Genomic DNA, 25,180 nt, shown 5'->3' on the forward strand with positions numbered 1-25,180 from the left:
AGCTGAAAACATGCAGGAGGGAGAGAGAGAGAGAGAGAGCGCGAGCTAGCTGGCTTGGGTGGGTAGGTGAGGGAAAACTTTTGCCTTCCTTTCCTCCCTACCCCTCTCCTGCATTCTTAGCCAGCTGCTTCTCTGCACACCCCTCTCCTGCTCCTTGTCCCTTCTGTGTTTTTCCTTCTCTCCCCACTTAAAATGTGGTTAAAAAGCATGGATCCACATGGATCCTAAGGATCTTTGCATTGGGTCAGCCCAAATTCACCATCAGATCACATAGCATGTCCATGGCTACAGCCTGCCCCCCAAAAATCACGCACCCACTGTTGCCTGGGGCTGCAATGGTGCAAAAATGTGGTTAAAAAGCATGGATCCACATGGATCCTAAGGATCTTTGCATTGGGTCACCCCAAATTCACCATCAGATCAAATAGCATGTCCATGGCTACAGCCTGCCCCCCAAAAATCACGCACCCACTGTTGCCTGGGGCTGCAGTGGTGCAAAAACGTGGTTAAAAAGCATGGATCTACATGGATCCTCAGGATCTTTGCACTGGGTCAGCCCAAATTCACCATCAGATCACATAACATGTCCATGGCTACAGCCTGCCCCCCAAAAACCACACACCCACTGTTGCCTGGGGCTGCAATGGTGCAAAAACGTGGTTAAAAAGCATGGATCTACATGGATCCTCAGGATCTTTGCATTCAGTCACCCCAAATTCACCATCAGATCACATAGCATGTCCATGGTTACAGCCTGCCCCCCAAAAATCACGCACCCACTGTTGCCTGGGGCTGCAATGGTGCAAAAACGTGGTTACAAAACATGGATCCACATGGATCCTCAGGATCTTTGCATTGGGTCACCCCAAATTCACCATCAGAGCACATAGCATGTCCATGGCTACAGCCTGCCCCCCCAAAATCACGCACCCACTGTTGCCTGGGGCTGCAATGGTGCAAAAACGTGGTTAACAAAACATGGATCCACATTGATCCTCAGGATTTTTGCATTGGGTCACCCCAAATTCACCATCAGATCACATGTCTGTGGCCACAGCATGAAGCACAAAAATGATACATCCACTGTTTCATTCAGAATGTTTTTTCCCTTGTTTTCCTCCTCTAAAAACAATGTGCGTGTTATGGTCAGGTGCGTGTTCTAGAGCGAAAAATACGGTAATATTCTGCATCTCTGGAAGCACCATGCAGAATTTTATATGGAGTCTGGGTGCAGTACTAGGTGCCTAGGCCGGGATTCCTGAATTGGCAAGTTTTTACTTTAAAGTGGTGGTAGCGGGGGGGGGGGGGGGGGAGACACACAAAACAAAACACAGAACAAAACAAGGTTCCCATAAGTCAGTGAGAGATAGTTCCTGCCTGACAGGACCCAAATGTCGAAGAGCCGCAATTCTGTACTTTGCAGGACTCTCTAGCCCCCTTTGCTTAGTCCCAACCAATGCAGATGACAAAAGCCCCGATGCTTAAAGGAACAGATTGATCATTTACACAAGATTTTGCAGAAAGATTAAATCTGGATCAAGCACTGTTTATTTCTCTGCCCCCTGCTGCCCCTGCCAGCCCCAAAGCACTACTTCTAAGTAATTCCCCCAGTGTTAATCGCACCTTTAATAACTTGGTCAGGCTGTGTACAAAGGGGTGTGATTGGGTTGGTACAGTCGTTGTCATAGTCCCCTGAAGCTCTAAAGTTGTGAATTCCTTTCAAAGTCTAAAAAATAAATAAAATGAAAGCAAGGGGAGAAGAAGTAAAAGGATCATAATTAGATTCCACTGCACAACATGGCCTCTGCCCCCTTCTTCAAAGGATCTTTCTCCACCTTGGGGGAACGATTTGTCCAGTTTCCATGATGGCCCTTGTGAAAAAACTACAAATATTTGGACAACACTGTGCCACAAGTAGAGGACCTGATGAATCAAGGTGCAAAACTGGCCCAGAAGGCAGAAGCAGCAAGCTTCACTCATGCCACACTCTTCTATGCAAAGTGCTTAAAGCAGAAGAGTCAGTAGGTAATATCTAATGTTAGCCTCAAAGGAGGCCCCTTATTTAAATGGGTCTACTTGTGAGTTTGACCAACACTGGATATTGCCCAGTGATGGATGCATGTATATTTTGGTAGAATGGAGAGAGTTCCATTTATAAATGAGGGATTCTACAACTCTGCTCACGTGAGCTTCCCAAGATTATCAAGGAAGGATCAATTATGCACAACTGGGCATATGTAAATTTACACAGGTTTAATTAATTTCTTACCCACTTATTCACAGACGATTTTGTTGTTGCAACCCAGAGTGCTGGAGGAGGGTCAGCTGATCGATCTAGCTCCATCTGAACAATCAAGAAATGAGAAGTGTTGCATTATCTTTCTATTGGTGCACACCCATACAATATACAGTGGTACCTCGGGTTAAGAACTTAATTCGTTCCAGAGGTCCGTTCTTAACCTGAAACTGCTCTTAACCTGAAGCACCACTTTAGCTAATGGGGCTTCCCGCTACTGCCGTGCCGCTGCTGCATGATTTCTGTTCTCATCCTGAAGCAAAGTTCTTAACCCGAGGTACTATTTCTGGGTTAGTGGAGTCTGTAACCTGAAGCATATGTAACCCGAGGTACCACTGTACAGTATACTCCTTTATACCAAGTGGAACATAGAATCATAGAATTTTAGTGCTGAAAGGGGCCACATGTTTCACTAGGAGTAAGAAGGAACAGAACTCAGGGCAGAACTAGGCTTCAGATTAAATAAAAAATAAAAAAATCAACAGTTCCAGTACAATTGACAGATTTGCTTTTGAAATTCAGGTGTCAGGTTTCTATATGCATAGTGTACAGATGTATTTAAAAACTGAATTTACAGATGAGATTTATCACAACACACAGTCTTGTTCTAACATCTACTATATGTTCCTGCTTATCTTCCTCAAAATTGACAATCCATCTCACAAAGACAAAGGCTCCATCTCAGAGGACGGCATGATATTTTTTTTAATAAAGCTGTACTTTCTAGATGTGTTTTCCGAAGACTGAGCAGATTTCAGCAACCCTGTATTTCTAGTTTGGTTGTACACTGTCATTACTCTAAGATGGTAAGTGGCTCAAGTATTGTGGAACCCGTCCAAAGGTTGGCCTTGTTATTAAGTTACAGGAGTTAACACATCCAAATTTAGAAAAATAATAGTCTATATTTAAGCCAAAAAACTATATAAATAAAACAACATTTGTCATTAAAAAAAAAATCCACCATGTTTATGTTAAAAATGCCCAGTATTTATCTCTCAGCTTCTTACACATGCCAGCAATGAGGAAGATCCCCATTTGTGGAATGCTCTCTCTAGAGAAGCTTGGCCGGCATATTCATTATACACCTTTAAGTGGCAGGCGAAAACATTCCTCTTTAACCAGGCCTCTGGCTGATTAACATCCTCAACCCTTTTTAAAGTGTTTGTGGGAGGTGGAAGAGAGGGGTTACTGTTTCGTTGTTCTTATTTTTATTATTTATTTTGTGTTTTTATCTTGTTTTTATGCTGTGGACTGCCTTGAGACCTATAGATGAAGGGCGGTATACAAATTGAATAAATAATAATAACTACGCCCCCTCTCCACAAATGGTGTCCCAAGTTGTATTATGCATTTCTACAACTGCCAGCCAGAACAGTCAAGCTGTATCTGATGGGAAAAAAGGAGGTTGCAGCTCTACTGATAGTAAGTTTTACCAAGATGTAGATGGGGGGGGGGGAATGCTTATGTATATTACCTTAAGGACAGGTGCTTTTTCTTCACAAATGAGCACCCGAATATCAGGATTTCGTAGATCTGTACAGTATATCTTTCTGTCTCTTCCACCTGAATATACGTGAGTGAAGGCTTCATTTACTTGAAGTGCCCATACACCCTCATCATGGACTCTGTATGTAGCTATACATCTCTGCTGACCAAGGGACCAGAGTCTGATAGTCCCATCAGAGCTGCCAGAAAGACACTGTAACAAGAATGGTTGTTCAGTTTAAAACAATTACATATCCAATAAAATAGTGAGTAAATGTTTAGCTTTCTAAAGTCAACATGCAAGTCCAGTCTTCCTTCCGTTCAATCTGTTTTCCCTATAGAATGTTACAGTTTCATTTTACAACAGAAATAACACGCACAAAAAACTTATCCATGCCAAACAATTCTTTTAACGAAGTATAAAAGTATTTAGTTACAGTTGATATTTGCTCAAATATGAAACAAAAATGTATTGTGTTTGTTTCAACACATTTCTTATTAAGAACTCACAAGCTGATCTTGCGGAATAAGCAATGCAAAGGGCTGAGAGGATATTATTGCACCACAGAGAGAAATCTTTCCCGTACAGCTAGTAGCCTTCACAGTAATGTGATATCAAATGCATACCTGTGTGCCATCTCTGTTCAAGAGCAAAGCTTTAACATTGTCTGTGTGCCCCTTGAGTTTCATAAGCTTTGCACAGGTTCTTGGATCCCAAACCCTTAATACCTGTTGAGGGGAAAAAAAAACTCTGATATATTACAATAGCATTGTGATCCAGACTCATTTCCTAATTTTTAAAGGGCCTTCAAACTAAAGCTGATTCAATTTAGGTTTCTTGAATAGGCATCAGACTCTTTGACTCTTTTAGAAAGTACAGTGGTACCTCTGGTTGCGAACGGGATCCGTTCCGGAACCCCGTTCGCAACCTGAAAGGAACGCAACCCGCGTGTCACAATTCACCACTTCTGTGCATGTGCATGATGTCATTTTGTGCGTCTGCACATGCACGAGTGGCGAAACCCGGAAGTAACCCTTTCCGGTACTTCTGGGTCGCCGCGGGACGCAACCTGAAAAAACGTACAGTGGTACCTCGCAAGACGAATGCCTTGTAAGACGAAAAACTTGCAAAACGAAAGAGTTTTTCGTTTTTTGAGTTGCTCCGCAAGACGGATTTCCCTATGGGCTTGCTTCGCAAGACGAAAACGTCTTGCAAGTTTGTTTCCTTTGTCTTGCAAGTTTGTTTCCTTTTTCTTAAAACCGTGCATTCACTTCGAGGAGCAACTCATAGCACGCGGTGTGGTAGCCTTTTTTGAGGTTTTTGAAGACTTTGGTGATTTCTGAAGCTTTTCCAAAGTCCGTGCTTCGCAAGACAAAAAAATCGCAAGACGAAAAAACTCGTGGAACGAATTAATTTCGTCTTGCGAGGCACCACTGTATCCTGAAGCAAACGTAACAAGAGGTATGACTGTACAACAATGGCAGGCTCCCCACCACCCGAAATAATAGCCTCATGATTCCCAATGTCTGGAAGGTAGGGGAGAAAGAATAGTTGGTTCTGCTAAATGGCCTCCTACTATGACAGAGGTGGGGAACTTCAGGCTGGGGACAGAATGTGGGGCTCCCAATATGCCACACCATCATGAGTCCAGCTCCATGCTCTACTCAATTGCTTTTGCCTTGCTTGAATACAACTTGAACTATGATGATGCTTCCTGCTTGCCTAGATGGAGAGATGGGTGGGCAGGTGTAGAAACTTCTGACAAGTGTGCCTGGAATGTAGCATACAGTGGTACCTCGGGTTAAGTACTTAATTCGTTCCGGAGGTCCATTCTTAACCTGAAACTGTTCTTAACCTGAAGCACCACTTTAGCTAATGGGGTCTCCTGCTGCCGCCGCGCCGCTGGAGCACAGTTTCTGTTCTCATCCTGAAGCAAAGTTCTTAACCTGAAGCACTATTTCTGGGTTAGCGGAGTCTGTAACCTGAAGCGTATGTAACCTGAAGCGTATGTAACCTGAAGCGTATGTAACCCGAGGTACCACTGTACTGTCCATAGGTAAGTCACATCCAATGATCTGCACACCTTGGCCTCACCGGCATGAGGCCCCCAGAAGCTCTCCCGCAATGGAATGGAATCCTATAGCAGAAAAAGGTTTCTTATCCTTAACTGGAGGCAGCAGGGGTCAGCAAGATGTCGTCCTCAATAGTTTCTAAATGACTACTATTCTGTGGGTGTTGACGTGCACGTACATGTACAACGTTGGCATCCGTCTGTTTCGAGAGACAATGGAGTGCTCTTCCGGCAATGAAGTTAAACTGTTGCGTTAGCAGCACTGAAGTGACCTTCCCAGGGGGCAAGCCTGGGCAGTGTGCATGGAAGTCCTGGGCTGACCCCTCTTGGCCTGGCTGATGTGGTCCAAAGGAAAGCAGAGCAATACATTTGGCACAACATTGGCTTCAGGAGTTGCCAGAAGGTGTCCAAGGTGCGTCCGGATCTGTTCCGGATTTGTGTAGAATTTACTCCTTAGCCTTTTCTTCTCCCAAAGATATCCACAAACATGTTTTGTTGTGTGTGTGTGTGTGTGTGTGTAGGGATAACAATTGTACTGTAACCACTAAACTCCCCTCAGCCCATTATATTGGAGGAAGACTTTCCGAAGGAAGAGGACCAAGTGCAGGCACTTCAGCACCAGCATATGGGATCAACTTCTCCAGCAGCTTAGTGGGGTAAGGCTGTATTATAAACCCTCCAGCTCCAATACGTATCCTGTTGGATTAGACAAAATGTCTGCCTAACAACATCAAGCGCAGTCTTCCCAGAGTATGGGAATGTTTAATAAAATAATTGTTCAGGACAGATATTCCTGTTCAGACACTGGAACACTGAAAGATTTGAAATTTATATAGAAGTTGTGTGCAATCTTTTCACCAAACCAGTGTGTCTGTGTTTGTGTTTTGTTTACCTTTTCAGTGGACCCTGATACAATGACTGTTCCCATCTGATTCATGGCAAGACTGTAGATAGAATCTTTGTTCCCACTGAGGGAAGAAGCTATAGAAAACAAATCAAACATCATATTGGATGAATATTTCAGACCAAGAAAGAGCAAGAACTTGGAGTAACCAATTTAAGTAGTGTTCGGCATTAAGAATTTACATTTTGCTGCCACCATACATTTTTCAGCCCATCATTTCCTCTCTTTATAATGGTCACACTAAATGCTCTATTGGGCTGCTGTTAGAGCAATGCAATACCCTCTGCAATGTGTTTTCACCATACTACAGAAGCAAAGTATATTAAGGGCTGTAATTTGAGGTAAACGTTTTAAAAAGTCAATTCTCATCACACATGGTAAGATATCTGAGAGCGACAAGTTTGTACCTTTACCCCAGTGGGAACACTAAGATCCCAACAGAGAACTTGATTTTCTCCCATATAAGTAAATGGCTGACAGACACCACGACACACTGAAACAAGTGTATTTGACATTGTTACAAACTTCCCCACCTCACCCACTCTCAGGTGGCCGGGCATCTACTCAAACAGAAGCCCATGAAGACTATGTGTTTCTACAGCCAGAACCATTGTAGGCAACTTCTGTCTAGGTTCCAGGAATATATGGGTCCAGCTAGTGTCCCTGTCATTAATGGAAACACTGACTTGCATTTTATTTACTTCCTTCTATTTATATCTCATCTTTCTTGCATTATGGGACCCAGGGTGGAATACATGCCATTCCTAGCAGTCACCCATCCAGGTACTGACCAGACCCACTTAGCTTCACCTCACGTGTCTTCAGACCATATCCTTTTATATCACTTAACTGATATTGTTAAGTTTAAAAACTGACCTTTGAACGCTGACTGAAGTCATTTCTAACTGCCTGTTAAGGCTTACTCTAGCAATTTTGTTTCAGTAGTGAACTATTGCTCCAGAAAGTTGTGGGGTTACAAAATATCCACACACACCCTCCATGGCAGTAAAAAAATGCTTTGCACAGATCAGCATAAGCTTAAATCCTCTGGGTACTTACTCGTGACAGTGTTATTTGAGGCAGTCAGTGCTGTTAGTGTATTTACATCCCAGAGGAATATCTGTCTGTCCAGCCCAGCAGATGCCACCAGCTCTTTATCTTTTGCATACGCCAAGGCTTTCACATAATCCTAAAATAAGCAAATGGATATGACAAAAAGGCACTTTAGAACACTGGCACTCCTGATTTGACAATCACAGTGATTACCGTATTTCCCCCTCTATAAGACGCCCCCATGTATAAGACGCCCCCAATTTTGGGGGACTCAGATTTAAGAAAATGGCCTCGGCACTATCTGTGTATAAGACGCCCCCTAATTTTTGTCATTATTAGGGAAAAAACCTAGTGTTATACACGGAGAAATACGGTACTTATTATTTATGGCATTTCCATGCTTCCTGTTACCTTGTGGGTCCTTAGTGTTGACATGCAAAATCCCTTATGCGCATTCCATACTTTAACAGTAGTATCGGATGAAGCAGATATCACTACGAAGGAAAAAAAGTTACAACAGGTTATGTTTCTGCGGGAAGTAGCAAAGAGAATCTGTCCATCCTTCAAGAACTAGAATTTACATTTACTTGCAAGTAAGGGACGCAGGTGGCGCTGTGGGTTAAAGCCTCAGCGCCTAGGACTTGCCGATCGAAAGGTCGGCGGTTCGAATCCCTGCGGCGGGGTGCGCTCCCGCTGCTCGGTCCCAGCGCCTGCCAACCTAGCAGTTCGAAAGCACCTCCGGGTGCAAGGAGATAAATAGGGACCGCTTACCAGCGGGAAGGTAAACGGCGTTTCCGTGTGCGGCTCTGGCTCGCCAGAGCAGCGATGTCACGCTGGCCACGTGACCCGGAAGTGTCTCCGGACAGCGCTGGCCCCTGGCCTCTTAAGTGAGATGGGCGCACAACCCCAGAGTCTGTCAAGACTGGCCCGTATGGGCAGGGGTACCTTTACCTTTACCTAACTCATATGAAATGATACAAGAGCTGGTATATTCACAGCTCTGGAACTCCCTCTGGTGGGACCCACAAGACCACCTCCCATCATAGCACCTGGTGCCAGCTAAACACGTGCCAGGCATTTTCCTATTGATTTTTAATTAATTTCCTATGATATTTCTGCCATTTCATCATTAATGTTTTACTTTGCTATATTTGTGATAAGCGGCTTTTGGAAACTACAGTACTTCAAGTTCTTTTGTAAAGCAGGAGACTATAAACCTACTAAGGTACTTCACAAGGTTGTTGTAAGATTACTAAGACAGTGCATGTCTTTGAGAACACAGAAAAACACCATATAAATTAGGATTTACCAATATACATGTAACTCAAAAGAATCATCTAGTGTTTTAAAAGGCACTTACACGTTTTGCCATTGCAGCAGAGTACAATATCATTCACCCAGTCTGTATGATGTTCCATAGATGCTATATAAGGGTCTTGCTGGAATAAAAAAAAACCATTGTGAGTCCTTGCTCCTGTTTCATGGTGCCATTTTTGCTGTATTCAGAGCAATTTTTATTTAAAATTTAAAATACAAAAGAAAGAGCAGCAATTAAACACCAAATCAAACCATGAACCATAACTTTGATCTCAAGATTAAAAGATTAAGGAAAATAATTAATATGATCTAGCATCACCACCAGATTTCAGTTACAGAAGTGGGAGGGGAGGGAGAAATCACTCATCATTTGACAAATTTGCTTTCAAACATTTCATTTTCTCTTGCTCAGGCATAGAAAAATAGCTTGTATGTTATTACTGTATCCCAGATTCTTAAACAAAAAACAAAATCATTCTGACAGGGTGGTGGCGGTCAGAGCAATTATTTTAACAGCATAATTGAGTTAGTGAATCTCACTCAGGATGCTCAAGAAAGAAGCCAGAATTTAGCTCTCAACAAACCACTCTAATTATTTTTAAAAGCTATGTGCTAAAACTCCAGGGAATGAGAAGACCTTTTGGATTTGAAGGAAACTGCTCTTTTCAGTATTAGCCAGCATCACCTCCCCAAGTCCTTCAGTCTCTTCACTTTCTGGATGGGACTGGACTAACTCACTATTAGCCAGGTACCAGGAGATTGGTAAGACCACAGCAGATGACAGGAAAATAAGGAGTGAGGCAATGGGTCACTCAACCAGTTTCAGAAATAGAACAGCAATAGTGAAAACTTGTCAATGTACCTGTACTTTGAGAATTTTAGTTGCAAGCCACTATGGGAGCCAAAATTGGTTGAAAGGGGGTACCGTATTTTTTGCTCTATAAGAGTCACTTTTTCTCTCCTAAAAAGTAAGGGGAAATGTGTGTGCGTCTTATGGAGCGAATGCAGGCTGCGCAGCTATCCCAGAAACCAGAACAGCAAGAGGGATCGCTGCACAGCGAAAGCAGCGATCCCTCTTGCTGTTCTGGCTTCTGAGATTAAGAATATTTTTTTTCTTGTTTTCCTCCTCCAAAAACTAGGTGCGTCTTATGGTCTGGTGCGTCTTATAGAGTGAAAAATATGGTATATAAATACAAACAAGAGAATTTCGTTTTACACCAAATTAGGCAAATGTTATTGTGACTGTGCTTTCTATTCTAAAAAAATTGAAGATGCTAATGTACTTGGTAAGAATGATTTGCAGTTTTTGCCGATACAACACAAGAGTGTCCTTTAACGGTGTAAGATACTCTTCATTGGCTGCATCTAACATTTAAAGCAAAGCTTCTGTGTTTGGTTTACCTTGTGCTGGTTGACGCTCCATATCCTGATGATGGAGTCTCGGCCTGCTGTAAAAAGCCTGTTTAGCGCTGGGTCCAGCTGCAGTGCATTTACCCCATTTCGATTGTACTTCTCCACCTCATCTCTAATTACATAGGAGACCTAAGATGTGTTGACAGAAATCCAATTAAAGCATTAAGAAGCCTCAGATAGAAGTATTTTGTTTTGCCCACTCATTTTCAACAAAACTTTCCATTAATTTAAAAAATCATCATCAGGAACACATCAACATCCAGTGCACCATACACAAACAACTAAGATATTAGAGAAACGGGAGACAGAGAGAGAGAGAGAGAGAGAGCGCCTTTGCCCCAAGTCCATTAAATAATGCTGGAAGAAGGAAAGATTATTCCTCATCTTTCTATTATTTATGGAAATGACATAATGGAGCAAGAAAAATGCATGTGCAGTTGACAACAACGAACACACATTTACACAGAGTTAGCAAATGTTGACTGGTTTTGCACTACTATATGATCACACTGCTCAGCTCTTCAGCGTGGGAGAACTGCATACACCAAGGGGGGTGGACTTCAAGCTTGTGGAATCTACCATGTCTTTTCATTAGAATCCAAGGTCCATTAATTTGATCCAGCTGCAAAATAGTGACCTAGCCAAGTGGATATAAGCAAAGAATTAAGGGCCACGATGAGTCCTGGAATTTGCAAGCAGTCCCAGAACTAAGCTCCCAAATCCTTTCACAAAAATATCCACACCTGGTTTCCTGTGAAGCTTTCTTTTTCAGCAATCTATCTTAGCAGTGGTTTTCAACCAGTGTGCTGTGGCACTTGGATGAGTCAGGGGTGCCAAGGGCACCACTGGCCTCTGTCCCTCTTTCCTTCCTCTGATGCCCTCTCTGCCTCCCAAAGGCTTGCAGAGCTGTTTGTTGCAGCAGTCCTGGCTACAAGCTCCCCAGGCAAATGGTGCTTCTGGGGCTGGCATGGGGATGCTTCCCAGACCCCTGTATGGCAGTGTGGGGAGGCACCTCTCTTTGGGGCAGAGAGAGGCAGTTCAGAGACCAGAGGCGGCAGCTGCGGCTGCCCAGAGGACTCCCAAAGAGAGAAGGCTGAGGGGAAATGCCACAAGGGTGTTTGAAAAAGGGTGAGAGGCTGCCAGAATGTAGTTGCTGGGTCAGACAAACCAGTACAGTAGATGCTGATCTACCTTATTGTCACCCTTGGTGTACAACAACAGTGATAATTAGACTAAGACAGCTTATAAAACTTAGAACAGCTTATAAAAAGCAGATTGATAAGTGGAATCTTATGCATTTTTATTCAGAAGATTCACCCAGTTCAACAGTTCTTACATCCAACTTAAAGCATAGAGGATTACAACTCGGAAGGTTGTAATCCTTCAATGAACCTTCTTCACTGAAGGTTTTTAAGCAGAGGTTGGATGGTCATCTGTCATGGATACTTTAGTTGAGATTCCTACATTGCAAGAGGTTGCATTAATGACACTTAGGGTCCCTTCCATCTTTGCAATTCTATGAGTCTGTGACAATTCCACTTACAAAAGCTAGCCCATTGTTTTCCACAAGAAACTAAGCATTCATATGTTAGGTCTACAACTTGAATGCTAAATGTACTACTTACAAATATTAGGAAAAATCAACCCCCAAAATTGAGTCAAGAGCACTAATTTCAGCCCAATGACAGAATGATTTCAAGCATCAAAAGATGCTTGTGTGTTTTCCCCTCTGGAAAATTATATGATTTATCACTTTTGTGCAGTAAAAACAGCTTACCTCTGCAGGAGTTAGATTTCAAAGGATGATTTGGCATTTTGCAAGCAGATGGTACTGATACATATAATGTGTCGTTCACACAAAGTTGTACACTAAGTTCTGCAATTCATATGCCTGAAGTATTCCATACCAGTATATAAAACAGATTACAGTGGTACTTCGGGTTAAGAACTTAATTCGTTCTGGAGGTCCGTTCTCAACCTGAAACTGTTCTTAACCTGAGGTACCACTTTACCTAATGGGGCGTCCCACTGCCGCCGTCGCGCGATTTCTGTTCTCATCCTGAAGCAAAGTTTCTGGGTTAGCGGAGTCTGTAACCTGAAGCGTCTGTAACCTGAGGTACCACTGTATTGTTATCCAGGATTAAGAATTGCAAACTCTACTCCTTTCAGCTTTGAGAACAGGCAATAAAAAATATGCTATGCATCAGAATCTTGATGAGTGCCTCTCAGTTCAACTTTCATGGAAGCAAAGCCACACAGGGGTATGAGAACCAGGGGACAGAAGGACTCACAGTGATATTCTCAAATAGAAAACTGCATCTAGGTTCTATGTATCATAGGTCAACAAGAAGTATGACTCATGAGCGTTTCTTGCTTGGGGCTCAGACAGGTAAGTGAACAATCCCCAATGAGAATATTATCTGTTACTAGAATCCATCTACCCAAATGTTGCCCAGAGCTGTATGCAGGGATCAAGAAGAACAGACATTTCTGCACATTCATCAAGACTGTGTTAACTGAAATGTCTAACCACAGAAAGACAGACATTTGGCTTGGTTTTAAGAACCAATTGTTAGCTAAGGCCTCCTACAGCATGGTCTGGAGGCACATGAGGCAGCTACCTTGCCCAAGCAAAAACAGGGTGGGTCTGAGTGACACCTGGATGGAAGACCATGTAGGAATCCCATGAATGCTACTTTGAGTTCCATGACTGAAGAAAGGTTGGCTATACATTGGGGCCAGTTCACTAAAGCCTTTTCAGTTATTCAGTAGGCAATTTAATTCAATAAATGATATTAATCCTAGTCTACCATTTGCAGTTGACCATTGTTGTTAAGAAGCCACACAGAGAATACTAATATTATAAAGGGCACTTCACCACCCACAAAGACAAAGGCAAAGGGACCCCTGACCATTAGGTCCAGTCGTGACCGACTCTGGGGTTGCGGCGCTCATCTCGCTTTATTGGCCAAGGGAGCCGGTGTACAGCTTCCGGGTCATGTGGCCAGCATGACTCAGCCGCTTCTGGCGAACCAGAGCAGCGCACGGAAACGCCATTTACCTTCCCACCGGAGCGGTACCTATTTATCTACTAGCACTTTGACATACTTTCGAACTGCTAGGTTGGCAGGAGAGGGACTGAGCAATGGCAGCTCACCCCATCGCGGGGATTCGAACTGCCAACCTTCTGATTGGCAAGTCCTAGGCTCTGTGGTTTAACTCACAGCGTCACCCGCGTCCCACAAGTACTGCTAATGATCTAAATCTTAACCATTTCACGCAATTTCCAAAATCTAAAATTTGCTGATGGATTTAGCAATTAGGTTTTATAGTTACAATTACTACTATAATGGTGTATTCCATAATAGGGAAAGAAGCCATTAAGCCCCATTTACTTTAGCGTAAGTGTCTGAGAATTGTAGCAAATTGCTGCTGCTGAGAATAGGCATCAGTAATGTGCAATTTTCTTATTATTGAGACCTTACGTCACCTGCTCATTTAAGGATTATGAGAACGATATTTTAAATACATTCCTGTATTATCTAAAGCTTTGGTTAGTAATCAGGTCTGCCAGAGTACTACAAAAAATGGCTACAGTAAGACCAAAGACTCCAAATGCCACACTACTACTTCTATTCCTCTAGCATGTGTAAATGGTTCTGGAGAGAGGCAAGAATTTATAACATTTGTGCTGTGGTATAGACAAGGAAGGAAACAGTAGGAATATCTCCTGCAATTTTTCATAGGAATGCAAACTTTGACAACACAATGCAAGAAGAAATTTTAAAGAATTTCACTATGTTGTTTAAAAATATTAATAAAAAATATGTTAAGTACTTCAAAAGCAGAATACAGTCCAAAGTGTGTCCACAGCTGGTTAAAGACAACAAAGGAGTTAAAGATCTGCTGAAATAGAAGAAGGAGATTGTAGAGAAGCCAAATGATTTGCATCTGTATTCACAGCTGAACATATAGGGCAGATACCTATGCTTGATTTGACGTTCTTAGAGAGTTTAAAGAACTGGGATGAATTGAAGTGACAATTATTAAATTCTAGGCTTTATCAACAAATAAAAAAGTAAGATATCATTGAGTTCATCTGAGAGTTCTTAAAGAGCTGAAATGTAAAACTGCTGATCTTTTAACAAAAATATGCAACCTGTCCCTAAGACGGCTTCAGTGCCTGGAAAATGGCTAACATAACTACTTTTAAAGCTGTTTTTATATATGCTGTAAGCCGCCCAGGGTGGCTGGGGCAACCCAGCCAGATGGGCAGAGTAGTAATATTTATTATTATTATTAATCACAATTAGCATGGTATGTACAATTCAGGAGCTGAACTTATAGAGGTAGAAACAATGCAGAAAAGGGCAACAAAAATGCTGCAGCATTATAATTAATGTACTACTTATATGCCAAAATGGCTTTGAAGTGGTTTACAACCATCAAATCAATGCATTATTAAAATATACAGTGCTATTAAAACACCCTTAATTAAAATAATAAAACAGTTTAGAAACATAATTAAAACATTTAAAAAACAGTTAAAACAATAAATTCACAATTAAATTCAGGGAAATGCTTGGCTAAACAGGTGCATTTTCAGGAGCTGGTGGAATGTCAACACTGATGGCGCCTCTTGTATTTCAGCAGTGTGGGCATTCCACAAACACAGTTGCTACCAGTGAAAAAGCCCATCTTTATGTTACCACCAGCCAATGATAATCAGGTCATGGCAAAACTAACTGGGCTCCATTAGCTGATCTCCTTATGTGCAACCTCTCATGACTCAGGTTTAATGGAAAAGCAGAGCTGACATCAGTATATTGATGACACTGTGACCAAAACCTCCTGATGACTGCTCCCAATGGCTTCATAGGGATGTTAAAAAGCTTTGGGAGAAGAGGTTACAATGCTGGGGCGAGTTTTGGATTTAGAAAAAAAAGATAGAGATTTATAAATAATTCACTCTTCCCTTCCTGTCATAACACTAGAATCAGGATGGCTCAGGACCGTAATACCTCAAGGACCGCCTCTTCCCATATGAACCTACCCAGTCCCTGAGATAATCTTCTGAGGCCCTCCTTCATGTGCCTCCTCCTCAAGAGGTCCAGAGGGTAGCAACACTAGAATGGGCCTTCTCTCCAGTGGCTCCCTGTCTATGGAATGTTCTCCCCAGGGAAGTTCGCCTGGCGCCTTCATTATATACCTTTAGGCGCCAGGCAAAAATGTTCCTTTTTAACCAGGCCTTTGGTTGATCAGATTTGAATCCTATGCCCATTTTAAATGTGTGTGTGTGTGTGTGTTTTTTTTGGGGGGGCTATTGGATTATTGCTTTTGATTACATTTTATATGTTGTGGTCTTGTGAACCGCCTTGAGAGATCCGGGTATAGGACGGTGTATAAGTGAATTAATAATAATAATAATAATAATAATAATAATAATAATAATAGAAGCAGAGGTCATCCAATAAAGCTGAATGGTGAGAGATTAAGGATGGGCAAAGGGAAGTACTTATTGATACAACACATGGTCATACTATGGAATTTGCTGCTACAATATGTGGTGATGGAAATTAACCTGGACAGCTTTTAAAGGCAAGAGGCAAAGGAACACATCCTTCTATATCAAGGCATTTCAGTTTCTAAAAAATCATTGTCATATACAGTAGGCAACTGGATTCCATATTGTGATGTCACTGTGTTGTTGGAAGGATGATGGAAAACTGAACCAGTCATGGTCAATTGTTATCAGCTATTGTGCTGCATGGCAGTAAGGATTTGAATCCAGTTCTCCCTGATCCTAGCCTAGCCCATTACCATTACACCACACCACACCACACCACACCGCACCGGACCACACGGGTCTGCTACATAAACTTTTCAATAAACTGAGCCATAATGAGGAAATAATTGACAGATATGAACAGAGATAAGTTGAGGGTGTCTGTGGAGAACCCCCCCCAACTCAAATGGTTAGTTTAGATATGGGATACATTATCGTCACAGAAACATTGTTAAAATACCTTTTAACCCCCTTGTAGGGCTTAAAAATCTATTCACACTAACTTTTAATTTTTCCTCTATTCCAAACTCCTAGAATAAAAAGCAGCTCAGAAGAGTGGAAAAATAAACCACGGAAACTGATCATTGCCAGCAATTTTTATGTACATAACCACGTTCTTGAGACTCTTTGTGAAGAACATTGTGAAGATCATTCAGAATTCAACAAGCAAAGTTCCCCTTACATGACAAGTCTAGCCAGAGTGCATCAACAAGGCCCACACAGCCCACATTAGCCAGTCTCTGTTTCCATCTGCTACAGAGGTGTCTGGAACCTAGAGGTGTCTGGAACCCCAACACATATACTTAGGAAGCTGCCTAGTAATAATCACATTATTTCTCCATTTAACTTGGTATTGTCCAAACTGACTGGATTTCAGACAGGAGTCTTCCCCAGTCCCATTAAACATTCCCCAGTCCCACCTGGAGATGGTGAGAACTGAACACAGAATCTTTTGCATGAACACCAGATGCTCTACCACTACTGAGCGACAGTCTTTTCCCCAAGCTACAACTGAAGCTACATTTCCCCTCTGCGCAGATTTTAATTGTAAGTCATCTCTGAGCAACCAATCTTGGCCAAAAAGTACAGTGAGAACAGACACACACATAAACACTACTCAAAAGGAGATAGCAGACATTAGTGGTAGAATTCCACACTGTAGCCTCAAACTGTCAGCAGTAAAGATCACACTTTTTCAATGCTCTCACAATTAAAGCACTACCTTCATGTAATGTTTAATGAACATTTAACTTTCACCTCTACTCCAAGGAGCCCTGGGACATGTACATGGTCCTACTCACCCCCACTTTATGTCACAACAACCCTGTGAGGCAGGTTCGACAGGGACACAAGTGACTGACCCAAAGCCACCCAGTGCCCAAGTAAAGATCTGACCTTGGATCGTCCCAGCACGAGCTACTACACCCACACGGGCCCGAAACCTATTCGCTAGTGAGTGGAGAAGATGTTTGGGCTTTGGTGTTTTGAACACCGGGGGCGCAGGTGGCGGAAACCGCGCGCTGAAATACAAGACCCACAGGCAGAGCCCTGGAGCGGTAAAGGCCAAAAGCATCACAATCTCGTTATTTCCGACGCGCGGGACAAGACGCTGACCACTTCGCAAAGGGGGTCCCTAAAGCAGCTTCTTCCGATCTCTCCCGCCGTTAAAGCGTCAGCAGCTGAGGACGGGGAGGAGAAAGCCAGGGTCTTGCGGCGATTTCTCTAGCTCCCAGAATATCTTTTCCGAGCTGAGGCCGCTCCGCCCTTCATCCCTCCCCCACCCGGCTTCTTCCCGCGCTTCCTCCAACCCGTCCCCTTCCTCATCCCGGCCCCCGCCTTTCTCGCCGTCTCCCCCGGCCTTTCTCCCTCCAGCGAGGCCGCGGGGCCCCCGCGCTCTCCTCCTCCGCCCTTCGGCCAAGCCTCCCCCTCCAACCGGCACCGCTTCACTCCCTTCACCTGCACTTTCCGCCGCCCCGCCGTGTTCTGTCGGTGATGAGCCGCCATCTTGCATGTTGACACTCTGTCGTCACGTCCGAGCAGGGGGTGGACAGGGAAAGGAGAGGCTGGAGGCGCTCCGGAAGTCCCGCCTCAGGAGGCTCCTGCTCCTGCTGCTGCTGCTGCTGCTACTACTGCTGCAGCCGCACCCCTTTCAAATCTCGGGCAGCGGGGCGAGTCACAGGAGTGGAAGGGACGAAGGACGTTAGTGGAAGGGGCGTGGCTTGCGCGGTTGCCATGGCGGCCGTTATTGTGAGGGATGTCGGCGAACCGGGCGAGGAAGGAGGGGTACTTGGTCTCGCGAGATTTGCGGGGGCTGGTCTAATCAGTAGGGAGAGAAGGTGACAGTTGGAAAAGCTGCTCGCGCTGCTCCTTCTCTCTGCCCCACCCCCACCGAGATGATAAAAGGGCGCGAGGTTCGGCTGTGTGGTACCTCAGTCAGAGCTCGGCTTTCCCGGGCTTTCTCATGTTTGCCCATATCACATTCCGTTCCACGTTGCCCACTTCACCTGTACGTTGCTGGGTGCATTGATTCACCTCAGAACCAGCAGGGCGCTGCACGCTTATGTATTTATTTTGGTGTATTAATCGACCAGCCCCATGCCTCAGGGTGGGCAATACAAGCGCCCCTAACAATAAAGTTAAATTGAACTTATCGAAGTTCCCTCACCTTTTCATTAGTTGAGTACCCAAAGGTCAGCACAAAGACATCATAAAATAACCCCCCAAGATTATTGCCCTTTGCTGACTGTATTATCAATATTGCAGCAATTATTAAGTCACCTTTTAGAGTGAAAAGGCTGTGTACACATTACTGATTAGAAACACAGCTAGCGCGTTCTTTTTCCTCAGATTAGATTGAAGCTGGTTTGGAGAAGAATGCATTGAAACAGTAGTTCAAAGAAACCACAGGATAGATGCAGAATATGGCTAATTGTACACTGCTTCGCAAACCGGTCATGAAAGTGTTCTGGATCCATTTTGCCAACAGTTTAAAATTGGGGCGTGGGGGTAGAAGCACCATGACAATGCAAAATATATAAAATGATCATCCAGCAGCACTTTAAGAAGGACCAAGTTGTTCCCACCACACTAAATGATGAGCAACACCATAAGAGGCTGCACAGTGCAGCGAAAGGCTTGTCACAAGACAATGTTTACATTCCACAGACAGCATTACTGTTGTGTTTCCCACGGGAAAAGGAGACTGGATGTGACGTACACTGGTTTCCTGTTTTTCACTGTTCTTTGCAGTTCAGTGTGATTCTCTCTGAGCTTCAGAGGAGAGAGGATGCAGTTTTCTGCTCCGGCAGAGACAAGATGGTTTTCTGTAATCTACCAGCTTTGAAATGTAAATAAAGCAATATAGAGCATGTTGGCACGTATTCCTCATCATTCCGCTGTGCACTTGGATGCTACAAATCAACATTTTGGTTATGGACTCCAGAAGTCGAATCGGGCTCCTGGCAAAGGAGCAAAGACGCAGTCATCTGATGCCGGCAAAAGGATCGGAATGCAGAGGGACGGATCGGACGGTATCTGCGCGTCAAGATGATTGATGAGGTATGTGCTACTGCTCCGGGCAGCCTGCCAGCATCTAATTAATGGCTTTATGGCTGGACTTTGAACTTTTATGTCCATTTGCCGGAAACAGGCAGCGGCTATGCCTATGCTGGGGAAATCGAAAGTAACTTTTGGGCTGAAGCAGCTGCTGATAACAGTGACGCAGCATGATTTAGGGCAGAGAGAAAGCTGTTTTGAACTTGCCTTTGGAATGAGGCTTGAAGCAGCACAGACGCAGCTTGTATAAAGCAGCTTGTTTAAAGCAGCAGAGATGACGCAGAAGGCTAATGCCAGAGTCATGATGGCCCTTCAGGATGCTTGTGGGATTCCCAAGCTCAATAAGAAAAATTATACGGACTGGGTTATCTATGCAGAGGCTATTCTGCGGAAAGAGGGTCTGTTTGAAGTTATTACAGACACCCCCCCAGCTCCAGTTACAGATGCATGGAAGGCTAAAGATTCCAAAGCAAGGGGAACTCTTACATTGATAGTATCCCCAGAAGAGCTCTGTCTATTGCGTGATAAGACCTCAGCCAGAGAAATTTGGCACGCTTTGAGGGAGGCACACTTGAGGACAGAAGCTGGATCTACCATGTTTTATTTTAACAAGCTGCATAATATGGCTCTTGCTGAAGGTGGAGATGTGCGTACACATCTGATGGAGATGCAGAATCTGAGACATGAGCTGCAACAGAGAGGACTCAACTTTCCAGAGGCTGTGTATTCCTTCATGATACTACAATCTTTGGGTTCAGGTTGGGAGTCTGTTGCGACTCAGATTGCTGTACAGCCTACCGCTCAGCTGACAGTGGATTATGTTACTGCCGTGATTCAAAATGAAGCAGATCGCCGGGGTGCTGGCTGCATGGGAAAGGGGGAGTCTTCACAGACGTCATCCCAGAGTGCAGTGGAACCACCAGATGGCGCCAAAGCTTTGAAGGCAGTGAAATGCTACTCCTGTGGACGTCTAGGCCATATGAAGAGGGAATGCAAATATCCCAGGGCCAAGACAGAGCAGCGCAGCGAAAGCTCATCGCGTGGAAAAGGCCAAAGCAGAGGCAAAGGTCCGGTGTCCAGGACAACGCAGCCCAAAGCAATGGTCTCACGCTTCACTCCAAAAATTGCAGAGGTCCAGAAGACGTCTAGATCTTTCTTCGTTGTTGATTCAGCGGCAACCCACCACATGTGCAACGATAAGCGACTGTTCGTGTCTTTTACACCGCAGGAAGGTGCGATTCACCAGGCGGATGACCACACAATTCCCAGTAAAGGCTACGGAACTGTTGTTCTTCACAGTTTGGACTTATCGATACAGAATGTACTTTATGTTCCGGATGCCAAACATAATTTGCTCAGCGTTGGACAGCTGAATGAGCGGAACATTGACGTTTCCTTTAAGAACAAAAGGTGCATCATCACAAAGAAAAATGATTATGTATTGTATGCTGAATATGTTGATCGTTTATATGTTTTGTATTATGATGATGTTGTGCAGGATGACACTTGTTGCATTGCAGGTTCTAACGAAAGTTTGCATGCAGAATGTATTCATGATTTTCATCGAAAATTTGGTCATTTGGGTTTTGAGGCAGTATCTAAAATGCCTGCCTTGGTTGAAGGTATGACTATTAAACCCTGCAGGTACCACATGAAGTGCAAGGCATGCGCAGCAAACAAGGTGAAAATGGCTGCGAAAGGTAAGGTGTCTAGTAGGCAAGCTACAGAACCATACCAAATTGTTCATGCTGATTTGGTTGGACCACTAGCGCCCTCTTTGGGTGGAAATAGGTACTTCATGGTTCTCATTGATGCATTTTCCAGGTATATTCATGTGTACAATCTCAAGCAGAAATCAGAGGCTTTTCCTAGGTTCAAGGAATTCTGTGCTTGGTTGGAAAATGTGCATGGTAAGAAGGTAAAAATTCTTTTCACAGATCGCGGGGGGGAATTCACTTCTCAGCAGTTTGAAGCTTTTCTGACTGAGAAAGGAATTCAACACGATTTGTCTAGTCCTCGCTCGCCATGGCAGAATGGACTTGCGGAACGAGCAAATTAGACATTGCTTCAAGGGTTAAAAACCTTGCTACATGATGCAAATCTTCCAGAGAGTTATTGGGCCGAAGCTCTCTCATGTTTCACTTACAGTTATAATCGCAGGTTATCTTCAGCGATTGGTTGTACCCCCTATGAGAAGATGTTTGGCAAGAAGCCATACATCAAACACATGAAAATTTTTGGTTCTGACATGTGGGTTCACTCACCACAAAACTCCAAGTTAGACAAGCGTGGTTTGCATGGTATCTTTCTAGGTTATGAGAAAGGTTCTTACAGAATAAGGATGACTGACTCTAAGACCATTAAGCTCACAAGAAGTGTTGAGTACAATGCCAAGTGGGGGGAGAATGTGGGAATTTTCCAATGTTATCCTGATGACAGTGATGAGACTGAGGATAGTCAAAAGCAACCACAACCACCCACACCCACTGATGAAAGTTCTGATTCTGAGACTGAAACTGATTCTGAGTCTGAAACTGAATCGGGTGATTCAGAGGATTTCAAGAGTGCGAAAGCCTCTATGCGACCCTCTGAAAGCTCTGATCAAGAATTGGAGGAACCATTGTTCACAATAGGTCGCTTTTCTCCTAAGAAGGAAGAGGAGAGTGTTGAAGACTTAAGGCTAATTCGCAGGTCACAGAGAGCCACAAAAGGCAGACCTCCAAAGAGATTTGCTGATGAGTTTGCTAAGATAGCAGTAACAGCTGTTAAAAGCTCCAAGAAGGTATTTGAACCTTCAAGTTTCCAAGAAATCCAGGATTTGGATTCAAAGGAAGCTGAACCATGGTTAAATGCCATGAAGGCTGAGCTTGATTCCTTGGAAAGGAACAAAACATGGGAACTTGTTCCAGTAGTTCCGGGAATGAAACTGCTTGGAAGCAAATGGGTCTTCAAAGCGAAGACAGATCAAAATGGCAAGATAGTCAGACACAAAGCCAGATTGGTAGCCAGAGGTTTTGCACAGGTACCAGGTGAAGACTATCACGAGACCTACTCACCCACAGTGAGGTATGAGAGCATTAGGCTTATGCTCAAGCTAGCTGCAGAGGAGAATCTACACATTAGTCACCATGATGTGAATACAGCTTTTCTGTACGGATCTCTAGATGAATCACTTTATATGCTTCCACCTGATGGCGTACAGGTAAAACAGGGATTTGTTTGTGCTCTGAAAAAGTCCCTTTATGGTCTCAAACAAAGTGCACGGTGTTGGCACACAAAACTCACTGAAGTATTGTTTTCTCTAGGTTTTAAGCAAGGGAAAGCTGATCCATGTGTATTTGTCAAAGAGGAGGGGCAAAAGAAACTGTATTGTTTGTTTTATGTTGATGATTTATTATTCTTTTGGAATGATGTCACAATGTACAATAACGCCCTAGCTCAACTGAAAGAACACTTTGACATGAAAGATCTTGGTGAGGTAAACAACTACCTATCTCTGGAAATAGAGAGAGATCAAGGTGGTAACATTTTAGTTCACCAGTCACGGAAAATTGCTGATGTGTTAGGCAAACTAAACCTGATGGATGCTAACCCTGTAGACACACCGATGACAACAGGTTATCAGGTAGATGACACTGAAGAAGCATTTTCTGACACTACACTGTACAGAAGTGTGCTAGGCAAGCTAAACTTCATTGCCAGATGTTCAAGACCAGACATTGCTGTTAGCTGTAATTTGCTAAGCAGACAAGTCAACAATCCTACTGTTAAGGATTGGAAAGCTCTGAAACGCATAGCGCGGTATTTGAAAGGCACTATGCATTACAGACTGAGATTTAACAATCAGAAGTCTGATGGTCTTGAGATATTTGCAGATGCAAGTTTTGGAAGTGACACTACAGACAGGAAAAGCACGTCTGGAGTTTGCTATATGTACAATCAGGGTCTATTTGATTGGTCATGCAAGAAGCAAACAACAGTTAGCTTAAGTACTTGTGAAGCTGAACTGAATGCACTGTCTTATAATAATAATAATAATAATTTATTATTTATACCCCGCCCATCTGGCTGAGTTTCCCCAGCCACTCTGGGCGGCTCCCAATCAGTGTTAAAAACAATACAGCATTACATATTAAAAACTTCCCTGAACAGGGCTGCCTTAAGATGTCTTCTGAATGACAGGTAATTCTTTATCTCTTTGACATCTGATGGGAGGGCGTTCCACAGGTCGGGCGCCACTACCGAGAAGGCCCTCTGCCTGGTTCCCTGTAGCCTCACTTCTCGCAATGAGGGAACCGCCAGAAGGCCCTCGGCGCTGGATCTCAGTGTCCGGGCTGAACGATGGGGGTGGAGATGCTCCTTCAGGTATACAGGACCGAGGCCGTTTAGGGCTTTAAAGGTCAGCACCAACACTTTGAATCGTGCTCGGAAACGTACTGGGAGCCAGTGCAGATCTCTCAGAACCGGTGTTATGTGGTCCCGGCGGCCACTCCCAGTCACCAGTCTAGCTGCCGCATTCTGGATTAATTGCAGTTTCCGGGTCACCTTCAAAGGTAGCCCCACGTAGAGCGCGTTGCAGTAGTCCAAGCGTGAGATAACCAGAGCATGCACCACTCTGGCGAGACAGTCCGCGGGAAGGTAGGGTCTTAGCCTGCGTACCAGGTGGAGCTGGTAGACAGCTGCCCTGGACACAGAGTTAACCTGCGCCTCCATGGACAGCTGTGAGTCCAAAATGACTCCCAGGCTGCGCACCTGGTCCTTCAGGGGCACAGTTACCCCATTCAGGACCAGGGAATCCTCCACACCTGCCCGCCTCCTGTCCCCCAAAAACAGTACTTCTGTCTTGTCAGGATTCAACCTCAATCTGTTAGCCGCCATCCAACCTCCAACCGCCTCCAGGCACTCACACAGGACCTTCACCGCCTTCACTGGTTCTGATTTAAAGGAGAGGTAGAGCTGGGTGTCATCTGCATACTGATGAACACCCAGTCCAAACCCCCAGATGATCTCTCCCAGCGGCTTCATATAGATGTTAAAAAGCATGGGGGAGAGGACGGAACCCTGAGGTACCCCACAAGTGAGGGCCCAAGGGTCTGAACACTCATCCCCCACCACCACTTTCTGAACACGGCCCAGGAGGAAGGAGCGGAACCACTGTATAACAGTGCCCCCAGCTCCCAGCCCCTCTAGGCGGTCCAGAAGGATGTTATGGTCGATGGTGTCAAAGGCCGCTGAGAGATCCAGCAGAACTAGGAAACAGCTCTCACCTTTGTCCCTAGCCCGCCGGAGATCATCAACCAGCGCGACCAAGGCAGTTTCAGTCCCATGGTGAGGCCTGAATCCCGATTGGAAGGGATCCAAATGGTCCGTTTCCTCCAGGCGTGCTTGGAGTTGTTCAGCAACCACCCGCTCAATCACCTTGCCCAAGAATGGAAGATTTGAGACTGGGCGATAGTTGGCCAAATTGGCCGGGTCTAAAGATGTTTTTTTAAGAAGCGGTTTAATGACCGCCTCTTTCA

General features: G+C 44.1%; 1 protein-coding gene across 2 annotated transcripts in view; it reads right to left on the reverse strand.

Annotated features, from left to right (window-relative positions):
• Positions 1-18,334, reverse strand: part of WDR48 (WD repeat domain 48) — a 31,903-nt gene extending 13,569 nt beyond the window's left edge. The window contains exons 1-10 of one of the 2 annotated variants that reach the window (XM_079946757.1): positions 18,063-18,327; positions 10,529-10,669; positions 9,171-9,249; positions 8,222-8,304; positions 7,817-7,946; positions 6,746-6,834; positions 4,409-4,510; positions 3,771-3,995; positions 2,270-2,344; positions 1,624-1,726 (exon numbers count right to left, since the gene is read on the reverse strand). In XM_079946757.1, coding sequence (XP_079802883.1) covers positions 1,624-1,726; positions 2,270-2,344; positions 3,771-3,995; positions 4,409-4,510; positions 6,746-6,834; positions 7,817-7,946; positions 8,222-8,304; positions 9,171-9,249; positions 10,529-10,669; positions 18,063-18,110 — 1,075 coding nt within the window. In that variant the 5' untranslated portion in view covers positions 18,111-18,327. Of the gene's footprint in view, positions 1-1,623; positions 1,727-2,269; positions 2,345-3,770; positions 3,996-4,408; positions 4,511-6,745; positions 6,835-7,816; positions 7,947-8,221; positions 8,305-9,170; positions 9,250-10,528; positions 10,670-18,062 lie in introns of both variants that reach the window. The other variant, XM_079946758.1, reaches the window with a different exon arrangement.
• Positions 18,335-25,180: the final 6,846 nt, after the last annotated feature.

This window comes from Podarcis cretensis (assembly GCF_951804945.1).
Source record: "Podarcis cretensis genome assembly, chromosome: 12".
Taxonomy (NCBI): domain Eukaryota; kingdom Metazoa; phylum Chordata; class Lepidosauria; order Squamata; family Lacertidae; genus Podarcis; species Podarcis cretensis.